A 20,032-nucleotide genomic window follows, 5' to 3' on the forward strand; every position below is an offset into this window, starting at 1 on the left:
TTGACAAGTGTGGCTCGGATCAAATCATGTTTCTCTATCTCATAGTGCAGGCTCCTCCCACAACGGAAAAAATAAAAATAAATAAAAAAATCCCTCTTTCTCATTTAATTTTCATGGGTTTATTTTGAATATTTTAAAAAAAATCATTTTCCTTAATAATATAACATTTTAAAAAGTTATATATTTTCTTTCTAGATGAGATTAAACTAATCCAATCGAAAGCTAAGTACATGCTTGAATGAATTTATTTTTTAAAAAAAATAAAAAGTTAACAATAAAAATAAGTTATTATTTTAACCATAAGATTTTTTGTGAAAATGTTGTGGATAACATTTCTCATAATTATATATGTTTATAGTTATTTCTTTTATTAAATTCTAATTTAGTATCATATTTATGTTATCTTTTCTTTTCTTTTCATTTTTTTTTCTAGTAAAACATATTTACATTATCTTAATATAATGTTATAAAAATTCAATTAATTAAACATTTAATACATTTAGTATATGCATTTTTAATTTTTTTAATAAATAAAATATTTTACAAGTTTATTAAGGAGATAATATTTCATATATTCCCTTGTTCACTTACTTAGTCCTTAAAAAATAATAGTGTTTATTGTTTCATATTTTTAAAATTTGAAATCAATTTTTTTATTTAAATATAATATACATACATGCAGATTATATATGGTGATATTATATATATTTAGTAAGATCTAATCATTCAAATTGAATTAAAATATTAATCGATAAAAACAATTCAAGATTACAATAAAAATATGAAAAGTATTGATGTGTAATATAAATACCAAACATGGAACTAAATATATTGATTTCAACAATTTCATTTTTATATATAATGACAAAACATCATAACAAACTAACAATTTTATTATTCATAAAAGTATTAAAGTGAAGTTAAGAGTGTTATTAAACCTGGCTCGGCCCGGCCGATCAGACCGCTAACCCGGTGACCTAGGACCTAGACCGATCCGAGTCATCAATTAGTAAATTAAATAAGAAAAAACCTAAAGAAATATAAAAAATGTACTGCTCTCTTACTTTTCTGCCGATTCACATTAGTATATCAATTCCCTAAACTTGCAACTATCCATCAATTTTTTGCTATAAACAAATCACTTTTTAGTTTTGCGTAGCTAGTTAGCATATACGTATGAGTATATCAGTATATGTTATATAGTTTATTGCTTAAACCTTATTTTCTCTTCTTTTGTTTACGTTTTTTGTGTTTTATTTGTTTAATGCTTTAAGTTTAAGTCTTTAACATTTTTTTTTTCTCTTCTTTTATTTACATAGTTTGAGATTTGCATTTTTTTTTTTTTTTATTAATATAACCAATGACCCAGCTCATAAACAAGGTTAACCTCTGGTCCGGGTTTAAATAAGTTGAAGTATTTTATCTTTAAATAAAATGCATACGTACACTGATTTTAATAACTATGTTTTATACCAAAACATACCAACATTAATTGATATTGAACACACATAATAAGAAATACAGATATAAATATAATTGTTTACAGATTTATATTCCAATTGCCACCTATCTTAATCCTCAGTCAAAAACCTTCGCCGTAGATTCAACCACCTCCCCCACCCCCCCCCCCCCTTCCTACCAAAAATACAAATGCAGTTAATGCCTAATCCTATTAATTAGTAAACTAATAATGGTATTAGATTAGGGTCAACCAATTTACCCTAGAAGGCCAATTCTAAACCAAAGGGATGTCATCAAGCTGATAGCGAATTAGCGAAAAAAAAGGATTCTATAGAAGATAATAACAAATGGGTTTGGTGTCGACCACATGGCCATTTGTGATGACAAGGCAGTGCGTCTGCACTATTACCATTGCTTATTCTTTTTAATTGATAATTAGTCCATTTAGTGGCGATTAGGGGCAATTTGTCAAGCTTAATGTACACCGTTAATTATTTACTAGTGGTCCTTACTAGACTTTCAAACTTTGATTTTTGCTTACTTAAATGTGGACCATGCTATGTCCCTTAAAATATTTATAAAGATTACTTCATATATTATATATTTAGATCGCTTTCAACTCAATTTTGTTTTCATATATATATATATATATATATATATATATGTTTAGGAAACACAAACACGGACTTAGGTATAGATACAACACGATGATATGAAAAACTTTTGAAAAATTATAACATAAAACAACTAGTACAACACGAGTATGATACTTTAAATAAAGTGTATATGCTTCCTTCTAAGTATATATTGTCTTCGTTATACAAACAAAATTAATAATGACTTGATAAGGATAAAATTAATCAGAAATCTAATGGAAGCATCTTATATTTAAGGGTAAGGTTGCATCCATAAACCCCTTTTTTTCCTTTGTGAGAATTACGGGTATATAATTTTTCAAACTTAAGCCGTACAAAATGGTCGAAATTCTATTAAATCAGAAGGACATTGGCGATTGCAACCATTAACTTATTCCATCATTTCATGAATTTAATTATAGCATGAGTGACGAACATCCAACAAAAATACATTAATTTGTACGGATATAATATTTTATTATCTTATTCCATTACCTTGTCCTTTATTATTATTTTCAGTAAACATGATAAGGAACCTCTATCATGTTGTCCGAATCTAATTGTTTTGTTTTCCATTATTTTTAATATATTTAACATATTGTGGTTGTTTTACGGAACTTTTCGAACCCTAGTGGTGATTGTGGTTGCCCACAACTTAAGGTAAGGATCATTATGATTATAGGCTCCACTTTACACAATAAACTATGGACTAATTATTAACCTAAGTATAAACATGCAATTAATTTTTTCCAAGTGGCTCAAGAAGATGGTGTAAGAAATATTTTTATATTGAGCTGAGATGCCTCATGCCTATATTAGTTTTAAGTGTTTGTCATGGTTCTTACTTCTTAGAAGAGGAGAAAAAAAAAAGGATTCCTCGATCTATGTCAGGTGATTCTTGAAAGATTTTTAATCACAGACAAATTTGAAAATTGGACTAGTTTTTATTATAATCTAAATTGATATTTAATCAATTAAACTATGAATCTTGTTAAAGGTTGTCAAATATGATTGGCTACTAACTTTGAAGGAACACACCAGTTCTCTAACCACCATTGGACAACAAAATAGATTAAAATTTTGATATATGGATAAATTATATGTTTGTCAATCTCACCTGAAGTAATCATTGAAAAGGAATGTAATATTTTTTATTATTGCATTGTCATTACTTATTATATATATGCAAACATAAGAAAATAATCCCTACAGTCAAAGAATGATAACTTGTTGGTTTTTGTATTCTACTGAGCGAGTATGGAAGAAAGAGTTCATTGTGTTATGAATTTTTTGCACTAATGTTTCAACTCTATTTTTTTAATATATTCCTTTATCATTTCCAAATCATGTGAAGCATGCCACACGTATAGGATTTTTTTTTTTCTCTGCAGTAATCGAGAAATAATTTAAATCTCCTATTTTCTTATTCTTTTCAATTGAGTTGTGCATATTTTTCTTATTTGTAAGAATGTTATACTAATAGAGGGATAATTAAATCTCCCATTTCTAGATGAAAGAAAAACTTGTTCGTAAGCATCGATTCAACAGTTGCTTTTATATTGCCAATAATGTTTTCATGTTTTTACTTATATATGTTGGTGTTTGTTTGCAGAGCGAAGCACATGACTCCACAACTTATTAAAAATCCTTTCACAGAGAGTAGAAAACCGGGAGAGATATGGAAAGTGTTTTTGACTTTTTATCATTACACATGTTCTATACTTGCGAATTCTGATTATAATTATATTAACCTGCTTTTTTAAGCAAATTGTATTGCCCTTATTTATTTAAAGGAGCAATACTACAAACACAAAAAAAATAAATAAATAAATAATAAAAATCACAATAGTTTAAGTTGACAACTTTTTACTGATTTTTATGTGGACACATCACTGATGTTATTTATTTATAGGAGCAATACTACAAATACACACACAAAAATAAAAATAAAAAATCACAATAGTTTAAGTTGACAACTTTTTACTGATTTTAATTTATGTGGACGCACCACTAATGTTATTTTTTTTTTACTTACCACTAATAATTTGCCACATCTGTCAATTGTGAAATTTTGTGTCTATAGACTTTCTCTATTTATAGATTATAATATTAGAATATAAATCTCTAGTCCACTTTATACTACACCAATCACAGCTTGTTATGTATCTGTTTGATTTTTCTTATAAAATAATCAAAATTTACAATGGGGGAAAAAATCAAACACCAGTATGATTAGTGGAACATAAAGTGAAACATAAAAAGTGGGATAGAATTTGTATTCCTTATATGAGAAATTATGGATAGCTTAGTTTATTTCTTTTTTTTTTAAACACAAAAGGGAGACAACTGTATATAGGTTATAACTTATAAATTAGCCAGATTTCACTGCCATGTGCTAACTTTTTTTTTTTAAAGAATGCTATGAGCGTACTCACTGATGATTTGGTCTAGTCCAAAATTATAATATGGGAAATTATGGATAGTTAAATAATCTAACCACTCATGAGCATACCTTTGATGCATAATGAACCTATATATTTGATTCATGAGGGGTAAATGCATAATGAACCTATATTTGTTTCATAATACTCCTACTAACTTGGTGAGCTGGGGCATCAATTTCCTCAAAGGAAATAGACTTAGAGTTTCTCATTGTAAACTGGCTTGGTGGGAAACAATTTATTATCTATGGATACAACCACAGGGTAGAGTTCATTAAGAAGCCACTAGATCAAAGGAGTATCGGGTCAAGTATATCAAAAGAGAGGTCAAAGCTCAAAAATGGAAAAAAAAAAATTCATGATAAAGAATTTTCAATAGCATCAAGTTTTACTTTTCTAATTGGGGTGTTTTCGGATTGTATTTGATGTCGATTAATTAATAGGTTAGTGGGGTTGTTGTTGTGTTTTTTGAGATTGATTTAGGCTTTGTCATATGTAATCTCTCCCTCTCTCTCATTCAAATGTAGTCTTGGTTGTAAATTTGTAATTGAATTGTGAACCCATGTTTGAATTCCTACCTAAGTTTTGCCTTTACTCTAGTTTAGGGTAATAGAGTTGTTTGACTTTTGCTTTTTGATAGGTGCTTTTTGATAGGTAGATAATGGGGGATTTGGATTCCTACCAAAGCTTTGTCTTTACTTGATTGTATGGTAATAGAGTAGTTTGATTTTTGCTTTTTATTTTTTACTTGATTTTATGGTAATAAGGGTAGTTTGATTTTTGCTTTTTGATAAGTAAATAGTGGGTGAGTAAAAGTGAAATTCAAACCACAATCATAAGACTTAAAGCCATCAAATCATCTAATTTACCAAAATAAAAAAAATACAAGTATCGTATTACACAATTCATCTAAGCATAACCTTATTAATTTATTATGTTTTAACGAGGCTAGCAAGTTGCATGTGTTCATGGCAAGGAAGGGACTGAAGATTTGACAAAGAAACAAAGTCGGTGGTGCATTAGTATTGACTACGGAGGCGGCGCGTCTATTATGGGGGACACACTAATACAATTGGGATGACTAAAATGGGGACTTTGGCATGACAATTAATCGCAATATTATCAATCGTCGCCCCACTTGTGTGGATGGGCCCTCGAACCCCAGACAATGAATTGGATGCTGACTTGGTTGTCCCACCTTTCCAGTTCATGCATCTCTGGGTCTTTTCACTCTTTGTTCTTGTCACCTTGTCCATACTCCATACTCCATAGCACGGCACCTAAGTTTATGCTTTTTTCTTTTCTTTTCTTTTTAGAATCTTAGATTAATGTGAATTTAAGTTATAAGGTTCCAGTTTCTCAAAAAATTAAAAAAGTTAAGAGGTTCCATTATAGTGTTAAAATGTTTTGGAAAATAAGAGATTCCATATATATATATATATATATATATAGAGACAAGATTTAGGTATGGTACTTAGGTACTGTTTTTTAAGTTTTTTTCTTAAAATTTTGCTATGTGGATTTTTTCTTATATAATGAAAGTACATTTTTTAGTTAAGTAGCTATATGGCTGAATTTTAAGAGGGGAACTTAAGGAATAACACCTAAGGTACAGTACATAAGTTTTGTCTATATTATATATGATTGTATTGTTGGGAATATATCTGATATTCTAGATATGTGAGATGAAGAAAAAAAAAAGGGGTGGGGGGGGGGGGGGGGGCTTAAGTAACACAAGAAATTATGTGGTTCGACAGTTTGTTTACGTCCACAAAGTTGTAGTAATTTTGCTATTTTTAGGAAAATTATACATAGTACACGGTTTTCTCTCTAAAACAACACATCAAATTCTAATATATATGAAGTAATGATATTTATATCGGGTTGGGGATTCACAATTGGCAAATAAACAGGCCAAATTTTTTCCCTTTAGGCAATGGCTTTGGCCCTTCATTTTATGGACTAAGACTCATAAAATCTTCAATTAAAACCATGACATTTTTATATTAGATCAGGATATAATTCGAATCAAACACAAATTAAATTTAGCGTAACCCATCATATGTGAGTTATGAATTATTTTTATATGTTTTTTTTTTCATGATGATTGTTGTTTAGGATTTGGTCATGATACCTTCATTTCTCTCTCTCTCTCTCTCTCTCTCTCTCTTTTCTTCATTATTATGTAGGTGAGATTTAGGTAAACTTGTTGTCGTAGATATAGACAATCTTGATCAGTCATGTGGATTCTTAATTTAGCCAAGAAAGGATATATATGTAAGATATATTGTTTGTGTGTGATGCTAGGCAATCTAAATATGGAAACAATTATATATCCACTTCTAGAAATACACATTTTATCCTTTTATTTGTCAATTAGGATACAGTCTTGAATCAGCAGCGCCGTAGCTCGCAAGTCTCTTAGTCCCTGTGGTCACGGGTAATTTTCCATTTATGAGTGCTGCTACTAGCAAGTTTGTCTTATTCTGGAAAGAGCCGTGCGGATGTATATATACATCATACATGTCATGCAAATGCATCCATGCAGTGTAAACCACATTAGCAAAGTGATGCTGACATGTTATGGCTATCTAGGACTAATAAGTAATAATGTTTGGGTAGGGGACCCAGTGAAATTTAATATTGTATGTAACCCATTGAAAGAGGAATATAATGTGTGGTTGGGGAGTAATTGGGGGCAAGTGGATGTTGTTCCTTGGGCTGAGAAGTAGCAGTAAGCAAGGACAGAGACAAAGTTGGTTGCCACCAAACAGCCCTGATTTTCAGCCATCTCTCTCTCCTTGATCTGAACCCTTAAGAGTTAAGATAGGTATTGGTCTGGATCATCATCATGATAAATACTACTCGATCCATATGGCAAAAGATAAGGTTGACCAAGTTCCGATGTGCCGACATTTTCCACGTGGTCGTCTGATCACCTCACTGTCCCTGACATCTTGACCGCACGTGACCTCTGCTGGCTTTGAGCCATTCAAGCACGTGTCTGTGAGGATTGAGGGGCTCAGACCGTTGAGTGTGAAGCCCACTTTTTTTGAAAGGCTTTAATTCTCTCACACTCAAAGAATACAGTTTCATCCCTTCTAGACATTCTAGAATATGTATGTCTTGAGTGAAAGTGTGAAAGTGTGAAAATTTACTGAGCCTACATCTAGAAGTATCAACCAATAATTTATGAGTAACGTTAGAAACACACTGCTCTCCGAACCCAAATTCACGCTTTACTTAGTATTAACTCATGATTGGTGCGTAAGTTGACCAGGGCGTGTTAGAAAATTTTATTTGGGTCAAGTTGTAGCACTAATATATTTATCAAAACAATCTCTATACACACCTAACAAAAAAAAAAAAAAACCTTTGTATTTTCAAACAAAGTTAGGTTTGAGGGTGAACTTTCATAAAATAAAATTTATTTTTACTATTTTTACAATGAAATTCTTAAAAAGTTTTCATTTTCAATATAAATTATCAATTTTTATACTAAGGTAAGTAAAAAATCATTCACTTAAACTAATGAAATTTTCAAAAACATGAATAATCCAAAATTTGGAGGAATAAGTTATGCTCCAAACACATTTGAAACTATTTTGCTCTAACTCATTATGTGGCAACGAAAAAGACATTTAATGTGTAGTTTTAGTGACAAGATTTTTTTAATGAGTCAATGACTTGTTAATCGCCACATAATGAGTTGAAAAAGATAGATTTAAACATTAAATATTTGAGGGATCCAACTCATATTATTGTAGGCTAAATTTTGAAAACATTAAAATAATTATATATATAGGAAAATTTGGTTGGGGGGGGGGGGGGGCCATGGCCCCTCGTCCATGTACATGACACCGCCCCTGAAGTTGACATGATAGGCTCAAATACATGTGATACTGAATATTTTCACCAACATGTAAAGGAACTCATGTAATTCAATCACAAATTAACATATTTCACTAAGTTATGAATTTAGGTGTAGAAAAAGCATGTATATCCGTGGAAGAGTGAACCCCACCCACGTGCTATGAGAGCCTTGAAAAAACACACCGGATGCAGGGTATACCTCTTCTCGTTACCATGGGCGGACATAATTTAGCTTTAAAATGTTTCTGATCACTTGAAGCCCCGAAGGGTCACTGGGTCCCAGTTACTAAACGTACGGGATCATTGCGCAGAACTGGGCCTAGCATCAAGCGTTTACCATGTACGCCGTTCCATGCATGCACGTTCCCGAAACTTGTACCATTTCCGTTAGATTAAATCTCAGCAGGTGGATAATTTCACAACATTCGGCCGGCCAAGGCAATATGGTCTTGGTTTGGTTTTGATTTTCTCTTCGCCTGTCTTTAATTATAATCAAATTAATCTGTGTGTTACTGGGTGTTAAATTGCGGTATAATGAATGCTTTTAGAATATTTGTTAGTAAATAATTTTAAAATATTTTGAAACTATATTTTTATAAAAAATATATCAAAAAAATGTTATTTTATTTTTTCCATAAAAATATTTTATAAGTATTTCTTAAACTTTAACAAAATTCATAATAAAAAGTGTTTAGCTAGTAAATTTTTATTTATTTATTTATTTATTAGTTTTTGCATCCAATCAACGAGTCCAAGGTTTGCAGTTATGCAGCGTTATCAGTTTTGCATTTTGTGCTATTTCCTTTTTGAAATGTTACTTTGGTATCATAATTTCTTTTCTTGGAAATCAACAAGGCCATATTGCATTCGTGAACTACAATACTTCAAGAACTTAAATAAAAAAGAAAACCGCATTAAATATGATATTTAATTATTAGCACACTTTTATCATTGTTAATCAATGTAGCCCTGCTTACAATTGCGAGAAAATGTCTGTTGGAAAGCCTAGAAACTTTAAGGGCATGTTTGGTATAATGTAATAGACACTGTAATGTAATAGATATTCCTATGACATAACTATTTAGTTGTTTGGTTATATTTTTATTACAATGAATAATTATTCCTTATGAATAGCTATTCTTCAAAATGAGGAATAACTATTTCTTATCAAAAGTACTGAATATCTATTCTTTCACCTTATGTAATAACTTTTTAAAAAATTTTCTTAAAAAGCCATTAGTTACCACATCTTCAAAATGAAAGAAAATAAATTTTTCTTATTGTTAATTATTAGCTCTATTTTGAGCACCCTAAAATACACTTATTTTAGAAAACTTGACTTAAAAATGATTTAATTACACATTATTTTTATATTCTATTAAATTGTGGATGCATATTCAGGATTCTATTCCTAAATAGTCACCAAACTAATGAATAGTAATACTTATTACATTTCAATTTAATATATTCTTTGTAATATTTATTCTTATTACCATGTAATAATCATTACAGTGTATCAAACGTGCCCTAAGTGTTTTCCAGATATTAACCTGCTTGTTTCCCAGAAGCATGAAGGTTCAAGCAACCTTAAAAAATGGACACTACCAAAGAACACCTTTTTTCCCCTGCCATTTATAATAGATAAAAGTTAATGGATGTCTTAAAAGAATTGGTTTAAAAAATATTTTTATAAACTTTTTATGGAAAAATAAAAAATAAAAAACAACAAACTTTTTTGACAATTTTTTATATTTTTCATAAAAATAGTATTAAAATTTTATATTTTATCCCTCTAACCTTGAATTTTTTTAATTATGTAATTGCGTTGTAATTCTATGATAGGCTTAGTGTCCAAATGTATAATATTGTTTTTAGAGCGATAATCCCTATATGGTCTTTTTATATAGATCGTAGAAACTTAATTCATCTTTAACTTACTTTGTTCACTTCAAATTCCATATCTGTAACTAATACAATAAACTCAAGAAAATAAAATGCATGAGATGGTAGTGTAATTCTTGTTATGTTTATAGGCTAGTGTTTAGAAGAGGTATTTTTATTTTGTGGTTGTCTCTCATTTTTGTTAATTCGCTGCATTTTTTTTGTAAAACAGGTATCAAAATTAATAGGGTATCTATAACATCTATTATATCAAAGTCAAGCAAATAGAATTCCCTAATAGTGTTGGAAATATGACTATGACTTATAAGTGAAGTGGTTAATATAACATAATTGAACCAAAACTTGTAAACTTAGAGCAATGGCATTGGGCACTCTAAAATATAATAAAATTCCAATTTATGGATAAAAACTAGAGTATAGAATAAGGGATTCACACTAATGTGAATGCCTCTTAAACTTTTGGATTAAGTGGTATTCCTATATATATGTTATATATATTACTACTTAATTGGAGTCTCCCCAAAATTTTCACTCCTCAAGAAATTGCATTAGATATTAATAGCACTATTAGTTTCTTTGTTGGTGGGTAAGTTTAGTTACAAGGAAGAGAGAGAGAGAGAGAGAGAGAGAGAGAGAGAGAGAGAGAGAGAGAGAGAGAGAGAGAGAGAGAGAGAGAGAGAGAGAGATTTGTTTCCCCCCAATAATTTGAAATTTGAAAAAAAAGGGAAAATTTGAACTCTAGACTCCCATTAGAGACACCAAGAAGATTGGCTTGTTTTAGTTTAATATGTTAGTGTATTTTTATTTTTAGCTTTTATATGGTTTTTAAAACTTTTTTTTTTAAATATAATTATATTTTGATAGTTTTATTTAATTTTATCAATTTTATTTTTTTTAAAAAAATAAAAATAAGTTCATCCAAACACACTCAAACCATCAATTATCCTCCCCTAATAGTAATTTAACTCCTCAAAGACTTAATTCATTTAGGAATTTTTCTTTCTCAAAGAAGTTTTATGTTGCCTTCCAAATGAAAAAAAATAAAGAAGCTTTATGTTCCTCTAATAATTATGATCTTTTGATTTTTTTTCTTTCTTTGGAAATACCTACTTCAAAAACCAATAAGTAAGAGGTTTTGTGAAGAGATTCTTTTCCGTATCTCAATTGCGTGACAAGAAAACCATTCGAAACATTGATGTCTTATCGGAACACAAAACCCAATATATACACAAAGAAAGAACTATTTTTTAAAGAAAAGTTTTTAAACTCAATTTCAGAGCAAGGTTAGTTAATTAATCGTGGTTAGAGGAACATATGCCTTGCTCTCTAATATGTAATTTGCATCTTATGCATTCCCCTAATTAGAGTTTTCTAGGCCATCAAGTTGCACTAATTTTTTCTAGTTGATGCAACCTTTGCCGAATAAGATAAGCAGTAATATCACGCTGCTCTGGGGCGCGTGGAGAAATTTTTTTATAAAATGTAAAAAAATTGACGTTTGACTATTTTGAATAAACCATATATGACTCTTTCAACCTATCAAAGCTTCAATATTAATCCCAAATGATTACCTACCGTGCAACTAATTGGATTTTGTATATAAAATTATAATTGGACACATGAAGGTCATGCACAAAAATTATTTTTTTTCATATTGGATTTTTTTTTTACATTAAAAATGAATTTTATTTTTACAAATAAATTTGAAAAGGATTAAAATATTTTATTTTATTTTTTTAAAGAGAAATGTGCATGAGGTGCATAAACAAAAACTAATAAAAAATAGTTAGTAAAGTATTAAGAAAATATATACGCGCTAGAGAGGAGGGTGAGAAGTGAGAATTGAGAATTGAGAAGAGAGAATTGGGTTTCACAAAGCTTCTCATGTGACCAAGTATTTGTCTTGGTAATTGCTTGGATTCCGCTTTTACCGCACGCTTTTCCACCATTTTCTCCTCTCAAAGGCCAAAGCTCTCTCACAAAACTATATTTTTCTCTTCATAGCTCCATTAATTTCCTTCATCACTGAAAGCTAGCGCGTGGTTTTCTCCAGAAGAAATTCATATTGCTGCTTTCTTTTCTTTTTCTTTTTTTATTTTCTCTCTTCTCTGTCTTCACAGCTCGACAGTGGGAAACTTCACTCAGATTCTCATTGATAAACTGATGAGTGTCCTTTCTCTGCTTTCAAACTAGCTAGTACATATATACTTTGCTGATTACTAGCAGTACATATATATTTTGCTCGTACTAATTTGTTACCCAATAATATATCACTACCCCATATCTTTAATTATTTCATCCGTACGATCTGATTCGGATACAGCAACATCTACGGTTCAGAAGCAGCTACACAAGAATTTGGAGCTACCTTTGGAATGGTCATGGTCATGGTCTTTGGTTTGATTGTCAGTAAAAAGCCAAAGAACACAAGGCTCTTGACTTGACACAACAGTACTTGGGAATTATATAGCCTTTTGTTGGGTCTTTATGTAACTGCTAGTTTCTGTTGAACAATACAGAAAACTGTGCAGAATAAGATCCCTCCTAAGTTTTACCATAATTTGTAACCGATCACTCCCCAAGTTCAAATCTTGACCCCTTCTATCACTTTTGTCAAAAAAAATCTTGACCCCGGATCTAAAATACTTGTTGAATTTTCTTCTTCTTTCATACTTTTCCCGTTCTCAATCTGAGTTTTTCAAGAACCTCTGCAGCTATATATTTTTGTGGATAAAGATAAAAGCTTTAGCAGCTAGATTCCTCTAGTCTTTGCTTGAGAAAACAGTTAACTTGAGGCGGTGGTTTGGTTTGGCTTTTGCTTCGAGTCTAAGTCTCAAAGAACAGAGAGAGAGAGAGAAAGCTGGCAAATAATACTAATAAGTGGTGGGAGAGAGTAGATGTGGCCATGGCGGGTTACAACAATGAACAAAACCCAGGTCAAGCCGGTTCAGCTCGCTATGTTCATCACCTTCTCGGGCCTGAACTGCACCTTCAGAATCAGACTCAGACTCAGACTCAGAGACCTCTTTCTATTGATAATCCTCAACCTTCCGATTCTCCGGACTCTCCAGACGAAGGAGATCAAAAGCATGACTCCGATGCACAAGCCACAAGCTCCGGTGCAGCCACTACAAACTCGAACCGCCGTCCACGTGGCCGACCACCTGGATCGAAGAACAAGCCGAAGCCACCGATAATCGTAACTCGGGACAGTCCGAACGCGCTCCGATCGCACGTGCTGGAAGTGTCGAACGCTGCGGACATAGTGGAGAGCGTGTCGAATTACGCGAGGCGAAGAGGGAGAGGGGTTTGTGTGTTGAGTGGAACTGGGACAGTGGTGAATGTTACTTTGAAACAACCTGCGGGGAGTAGTGTGGTGACACTGCACGGTCGGTTCGAGATTCTTTCCTTGTCGGGGACTGTGTTGCCGCCTCCTGCTCCGCCTGGTGCGGGTGGTTTATCGATATTTTTGTCTGGTGGACAAGGACAAGTGGTTGGGGGAAGCGTTGTTGGTCCTTTGGTTGCTTCGGGTCCTGTGGTTTTAATGGCTGCTTCATTTGCTAACGCTGTGTTTGAAAGACTACCTTTGGATGATCCAGAAGAAGGTGCTGTACAAGTCCAACCCAGTGCTTCACAGTCTTCAGGAGTCACTGGTGGTGCCGGAGCTGCACAGCTTGGTGAAGGTGGTGGAGGAAGTGGTAGCGGCGGCGGTGGTGGCCTTTTTAGTATGGGAGGGAATAATAATATGGGAAATTTTCCATTTTCAGGTGATCTATTTGGATGGGGTACTGGGAGTGCTGCAAGGCCTCCTTTTTAATTTCTGGGTGGGTTTCTAGTAGTATTAGATTTTGAGTGATTGTAGGGGTTGATCCAGCGAGATTAATTTAATTTTCTCAGCTTTTGAATAATTGATGAAGGTGGAGGATGATGATGATGTTAATGAGAGGGAGATCATGTAGCTAGCTAGCTTCTTTTTTGGTTGTATGATAAAAATGTTTGTGATATAATTTTAACAAATTGTTCCTCCTCTTATCTTTACAAACTGGAAGAGAAACAAGAAAAGGTTTTCTTGAATGTTTAATTAACTGGTAAATTTATGAATGAAGGACTTAGTACTATCCAGTGGAACTGGAAGAAACCCAGGTTGGAGCAAATTAAGGATTGCAGACTTCTCAAAAGGTCAGTAATTTGTACGACTTCACAAAACCATTTGGGTTCTTGAATGTCATTCTACTTATTGCAGCTAGTTTTATGCATTAGTGATAGTTGTATTGTGGTTATGACTGCTATGATGAACATCTCTAGGGCTTATTTATGAGTTTCCATTTCATGAGGAGCACATCATCATATGCTTTATTTTTATTGTATATTAGAATTAAAGAATGTGTTTCAGTAATTGTGAATTTCTGACAAATTTTACACAACATGGGAACTTATGGTATCATTGGTATGAAGTATGAATCTACTACCTAGTGCATATTTTTTTAATTATATAAACAAATTAAAGTATCCTTTTTTTGTTTTAGCTGAATAGTTTAATAATGTGTGTGTATATATATATCTTTTATTTTTGTCTGGCCAAACATCCTGAGTCCATATTGCAGATAGTTTTTGCTAGTTGCATGAACCAATGTGCTCCCCGTCTCTTTTCTACCTTTAAGTTCATTGTTTGCTTTACTCCTCTATCTCTCCTGCCATGCCAACTTGCAGTTGGCTGACAAAACGTTACAGCAGTAACGTTTATCTTGTCAGTTATAAAACATAAACCTTTACAGTGTTAGAGCCTTGGAATTAAAATATTCTGTGTCTAAGAGCACACAACATTTGACCACCTGTTTAGCACTTTTGGATTTTAAAAGAATGGAACTTGTTCTCTAAGAAAACCAAAAATATAATATTATAGCTTGCGATAAGTGTTTGAGTAATGCTAGGAATATTATAATTTTTTATCACATAGAGCTAAGAAGCTGATATATGATGTATCACCAATCACCTAAACACATTTCAAATAGGTGGTTGAAATTAATTAATCACATACATTGCCATATTAATTTATAAGCATTATGTAATAAAACTTATAGTACATTTATCAACAAGTTCTGTCAAAATAGAGAACCTAGAAAAAGAGATAAAAATCTCAGGAATTGGTTGTATTTTGTGACTTTGAAACTTGGGAAAGGGGAAATTTTGATTTGGAAACTTGGGAATATGTTCTCCTTCTGGTTGGTTCTTGAAATGCTTGATTTTATGTCCTAAATTTCCTCAAAATCAGCAACTACTTTTGAATCATGCAAATACCAAACTCCAAGAGGCCTGTCTGTATTGATCTTCCGCAGTTAATTACACTGAATTTCCTACCAGCTCTACAAATTGCTTATTTACCTAGCACACTGATAGTCGTTTTATTGGACAATGTTTTAGTCATCTGAACTCATGTCTGCCATAGTCGATACACAAGCATAGAGGGAAAGAATGCATCCATGGAAACCGGATTACTTAATGGGATAAGATCCCCTCCTATTAAATTCTCTAATTCCCTTCATTTTAGTCAATTCATTTTATCACTTGAAATACCAAACGGATGGCACTTTCTTAGACCTTATAATTCTTTTCAACAAAAACAAGCTAGATCCAGTACTACTGAAGAACTTTATACCTAGGTATTATGATATATATACAAAGAACGGTAGGAAACGTATGTATATCTAGCTTTGTTCTAGAATCACAAGTGGTCCTCCTACTCATAGATAGCAACTGTTATTGAAGTTATTTAGATATATGTAGATAGAAAGTCAAGAGATGCATGCATGGATTAAGCGAAACTTGATACAGTTGTTTGATGAGACGTTGTGCATTAATTGAGTGCCTCATCAGAAGTAGTTGATTAAAATGATGAGCATTGAACTTGAGACTCGTTTAATTTTTATCTTTAATTAGTGTTTTGACTGAAGTGAAAGCAATAGGATGTATTACTTCATGTTCCCGAAACATTCATGTAAGAGAGACCAAGGCTGCATGTAGCAGATTGGAGCATGCAGAAGAAAAGAAATTGATTTTGACTACTATAGGTTAGACGATAAGATTGAACATAGTGCGCACTATTGGTCCAACGTGAAAGAGAGCAATATTTTCCTGTTCTTCATTATGTATAGTAGAGCATGAACAATTTTTGAAAACTTTACTTCGCAGTCTTATGTATTTCAAAACTGGCTTGATACATTGCATTACATGCATGCATGCTTCATCCTCTTTCTTCTTCTTCTTTTTTCCCCTGGTATTCTATTTCTTTTACCTTTGGTCTCAAGTTAGGAAGCCTTCTTCTATAGGTCATGTTCTTCCCTGTAATTTAATTTTGTTGATAAATTTGATAGTTACAATGGAGAAGTGAGATTTGAACTCTAGGCCACTTAAGCTAAAAGGCTCTTGACAATCTTACCTGTAATTGAAACACACAATAATTTGATGGTATTCTATATATTATATTTATATATTTGAGAGTAGATGGGACTTGAAACGGATAAAGATTACATGAAATATAAAGTTCCAAGAAACTATATTCATAAGATAAGGTTAGTTCAATAGCTGTCTACCATTGAAAGCCCTATCATAAAAAAGGGAGTGGTAGAGCATGTATAATTAAGTTCTTAAAGCAAGATCTAGGATTAGGACAGACAAGATTTTTATTTATTTTTAATCAAAAAGTCTTATAATTCAATTAGTTGATAGTTTCTAAAGTCTCTAAAGGGGACATTTAAGGTTCAATTCCCCATCTTCATTGTAAATTTTTAACTATCAAATTATTAACAACAAAAAGACTGTTCCTTTTCCAATACTGCAACTTGATGAAAGGTGATATATAGATAATCAATTGCAGCCTTATTATAAACCATTGAAAATTTAGCATCATATACACACGCTTGCAATTTTCCTATTTTGGGTTATTGACTCTAGCTAGGATAGGTGTTAATAAGTTAATTACTACCTTTTTCGAAAGAAAGTTTATTCTATATATGTATCCCTCAATAATTTGATGTATTGACCAACATGTATGGATTCTTTCATAAACTAAAATGCTAAAAGGAGAAGATAGTACTCCTCAATAATTTGATGTACCAATAAGTATAAATTCTTTCAGGTTAACAGTCACCTGTATAACATAAATTGTGCAATTTGTTTATTTCTTTGTTGATTAGTGTTCTGCATTTGTTATACGGTAATGTTTGTTGCACACAAGTAGTTGCAAACATCATTACCAAAGATTTAGAAATCGTATTTTGAAAACATGATTTTAGTTATAATTTTAAAATCATATTTTGAAGATACGATTTCAATTTTTTTTTTTTTTTTTTTAGAAATAGATACGATTTCAATTGATATGGTGCACACACTCCTTATACACTGGTGTATGTAATAATTAGCCTTCTTTGTTATAATGTGATGAAAATGATGCTATCAATGGATTCCTATTTCCTAAAGATCTTCAAAAGGAAGATCCTTTTTACCTGAATTATATGTTTCCAGTTCTTCTTTTTCTTCCATTTGTAATCAACTTGGAAGAAATAAAAAGAAGCATGCAGGGGGGAATTATCAAAGTTGGTGGAGCAAAGTGTTGGTATCATGAGCTTGTTAGTTTTTTTGGGGTACTGGGAGACCCATTTTGCACTGTATTGAGTGTCAACTGTCACTCCGAGCACACATACTCGAGAGAGAAAGAGAGAGAGTGCATGCACTGGACTATTTGCACACCAATGTCTGTCTTCATGTTGCAAAGATGTCAGGCAAATAAATAAATAATGCAGCGAAGATATCATATCCTGGGAAAGGCGTAATCCCTAGTTTTTTCTGTCCCATCTCACAGTAATTCATTTCATTTTCTGTCCCCCCAACCATGTCTTTTCTCATTATTGGGAATTTGTTATTTGTTAATTCATTTTTTTAATTTTCTCAATTAAATTCATATTTTTAAATAAATTTATAATATATATATATATATATAATTTGAAGATTTTGACTATTTGTTCATTTGTTGATTTCTTCACACATAAACTTTTAAAAAAAAAATTTCACATCATTATTTTAATATATATTGTTTTATTAAATAAAATTTTATAAAGTTTTTTATAAAATTGTGATTCTCTGAGTAGAAGTTTTGTATAAATATATCACTATTAATATATTGATTTAAGTTCTTTTCTTTATAAAATGTAGAATAGAATAACATATTAGAGTATTTTTACAAATAAATAATTCTATTAATAAATATAACTTTAATAAATGTCTATTAATATTATTAAGTTAGTATTTAGAAAAATAAAATAAAGAAGATTGTATTTTGTTAAACTTTAATATATTGGATTATCGGCTAGTAAATAAATAAAATGAAAGGCAAGGTGTTGGAGAATGAGAAAGTGTAGACAAACAATTAGACCCTAGTTTGGATATTACACAAATAAAGACAATGAAGTTAATTCATGAATTTGATTTTTGATATCCAGTCTTCTATAGCTGCCTTTGGTTACATTATTTTTGCTCATACTCGTAGATTAGGTAAAGTTTTAGCCCACAACCTTGCTAAACATGTTAGTGGTTTTTCTTTGTGGATGGAGGATATTCCACTATACCTTAATAATGTGTACTTTTAGCTAGTATTGACTAAGTTTTTTCAATAGAAGTTCGAGGTATTCCTTCTCAAAAAAAAAATAAATAAATAAAGTTAAGCTGTGGATTAGATGTGTTGAACTTCATGTGGCAAATTAGGCCTCCCATGTCCAAAATAATGGCCCTTTTCGTAATATTGTTTTAGTAACATTTTTTTAAGTGTTGTGGAAATACGTGTGGGTGAAAAAATGTTGTGAAAATACATATTGTATTGTTTAAACAATGAAAACTATTGTTCAAATAATATAACAAAACAGGCCCTAAATTTCTCCATTGTTTTGCAACATATCTTTGTTTAGCTTGATTACCTTCCAAATTTGACAAACGATAACATCCACTTGTAAAACTATACTAGTTTCCTCACTGGCATTGATCCATGCATGGAAAGGTTGAGTGGTTGACCCTTATGATTCCTGTAGATTGTGGCCAAAAAGGATATATCATGTATGACTGAGGCATCAAAGTCGAATCTGAGCCAACCAAGATGGTGAGGAGCCCAAAACATTGCATTGTTCGAAATAGGGAGTGGCAAAGTTGAGAGGCCAAACTGAGTTATTCCAGACATGATGTTTTTTGAATGTTGAATTTGGAATTAAGAGAGACATGCCCTAGTGGGGAGAATTTCAGAATAAACTTTCTAAGACAAAAATCTTAGCCTTACATGGATCTTTTTTGTTCTAAAGAGCCTTTAAGGAATCTAGGAGGCCTGATGAGGTAGTAATTATTATGTATTTTCGGAGTACGGAGAATAGTGCTCATTCCTCTCACATTTATAGTGGAGTTCATTCATTAAATTTATGATAGAATTCATCATGAATGTGAGAGGAGTGAATACTATTTCTCCGTACTTCAAGAGTACCTAAGAGTTTTCCCTAATAAGGAGAGAATCTCGATTTTCGATTCTTGAGATAGGCAAATTTATAGCTGAATAGGCACAAGAGAAGGGTCCAAATTAAGTTGTCCATGATGCTAACTTGTGATAGATGGATATGTTTGATGTGAGTAGCAGTAGCACTGTAGCATCATCAAAATAATTAGAAAGCATACTTGGGAGTTGGATCC

The 20,032-nt window shown here is 31.8% G+C and overlaps 1 protein-coding gene across 1 annotated transcript; it reads left to right on the forward strand.

The window, feature by feature from the left end:
* The first annotated feature begins 12,173 nt into the window (after nt 1–12,173).
* On the forward strand, nt 12,174–14,344 carry LOC126712643 (AT-hook motif nuclear-localized protein 27-like). Its single transcript, XM_050412050.1, has one exon. It carries the CDS (start codon nt 13,218–13,220, stop codon nt 14,127–14,129), a length of 912 nt encoding a protein of 303 aa, XP_050268007.1. The 5' UTR covers nt 12,174–13,217; the 3' UTR covers nt 14,130–14,344.
* Nucleotides 14,345–20,032: the final 5,688 nt, after the last annotated feature.

Source organism: Quercus robur, chromosome 2 (assembly GCF_932294415.1).
Source record: "Quercus robur chromosome 2, dhQueRobu3.1, whole genome shotgun sequence".
Classification (NCBI taxonomy): domain Eukaryota; kingdom Viridiplantae; phylum Streptophyta; class Magnoliopsida; order Fagales; family Fagaceae; genus Quercus; species Quercus robur.

Excerpts from the sequence above, each read along its gene's own strand:
- LOC126712643 (XM_050412050.1), top strand. The coding sequence starts at position 13,218 with ATGGCGGGTTACAACAATGAACAAAACCCAGGTCAAGCCGGTTCAGCT.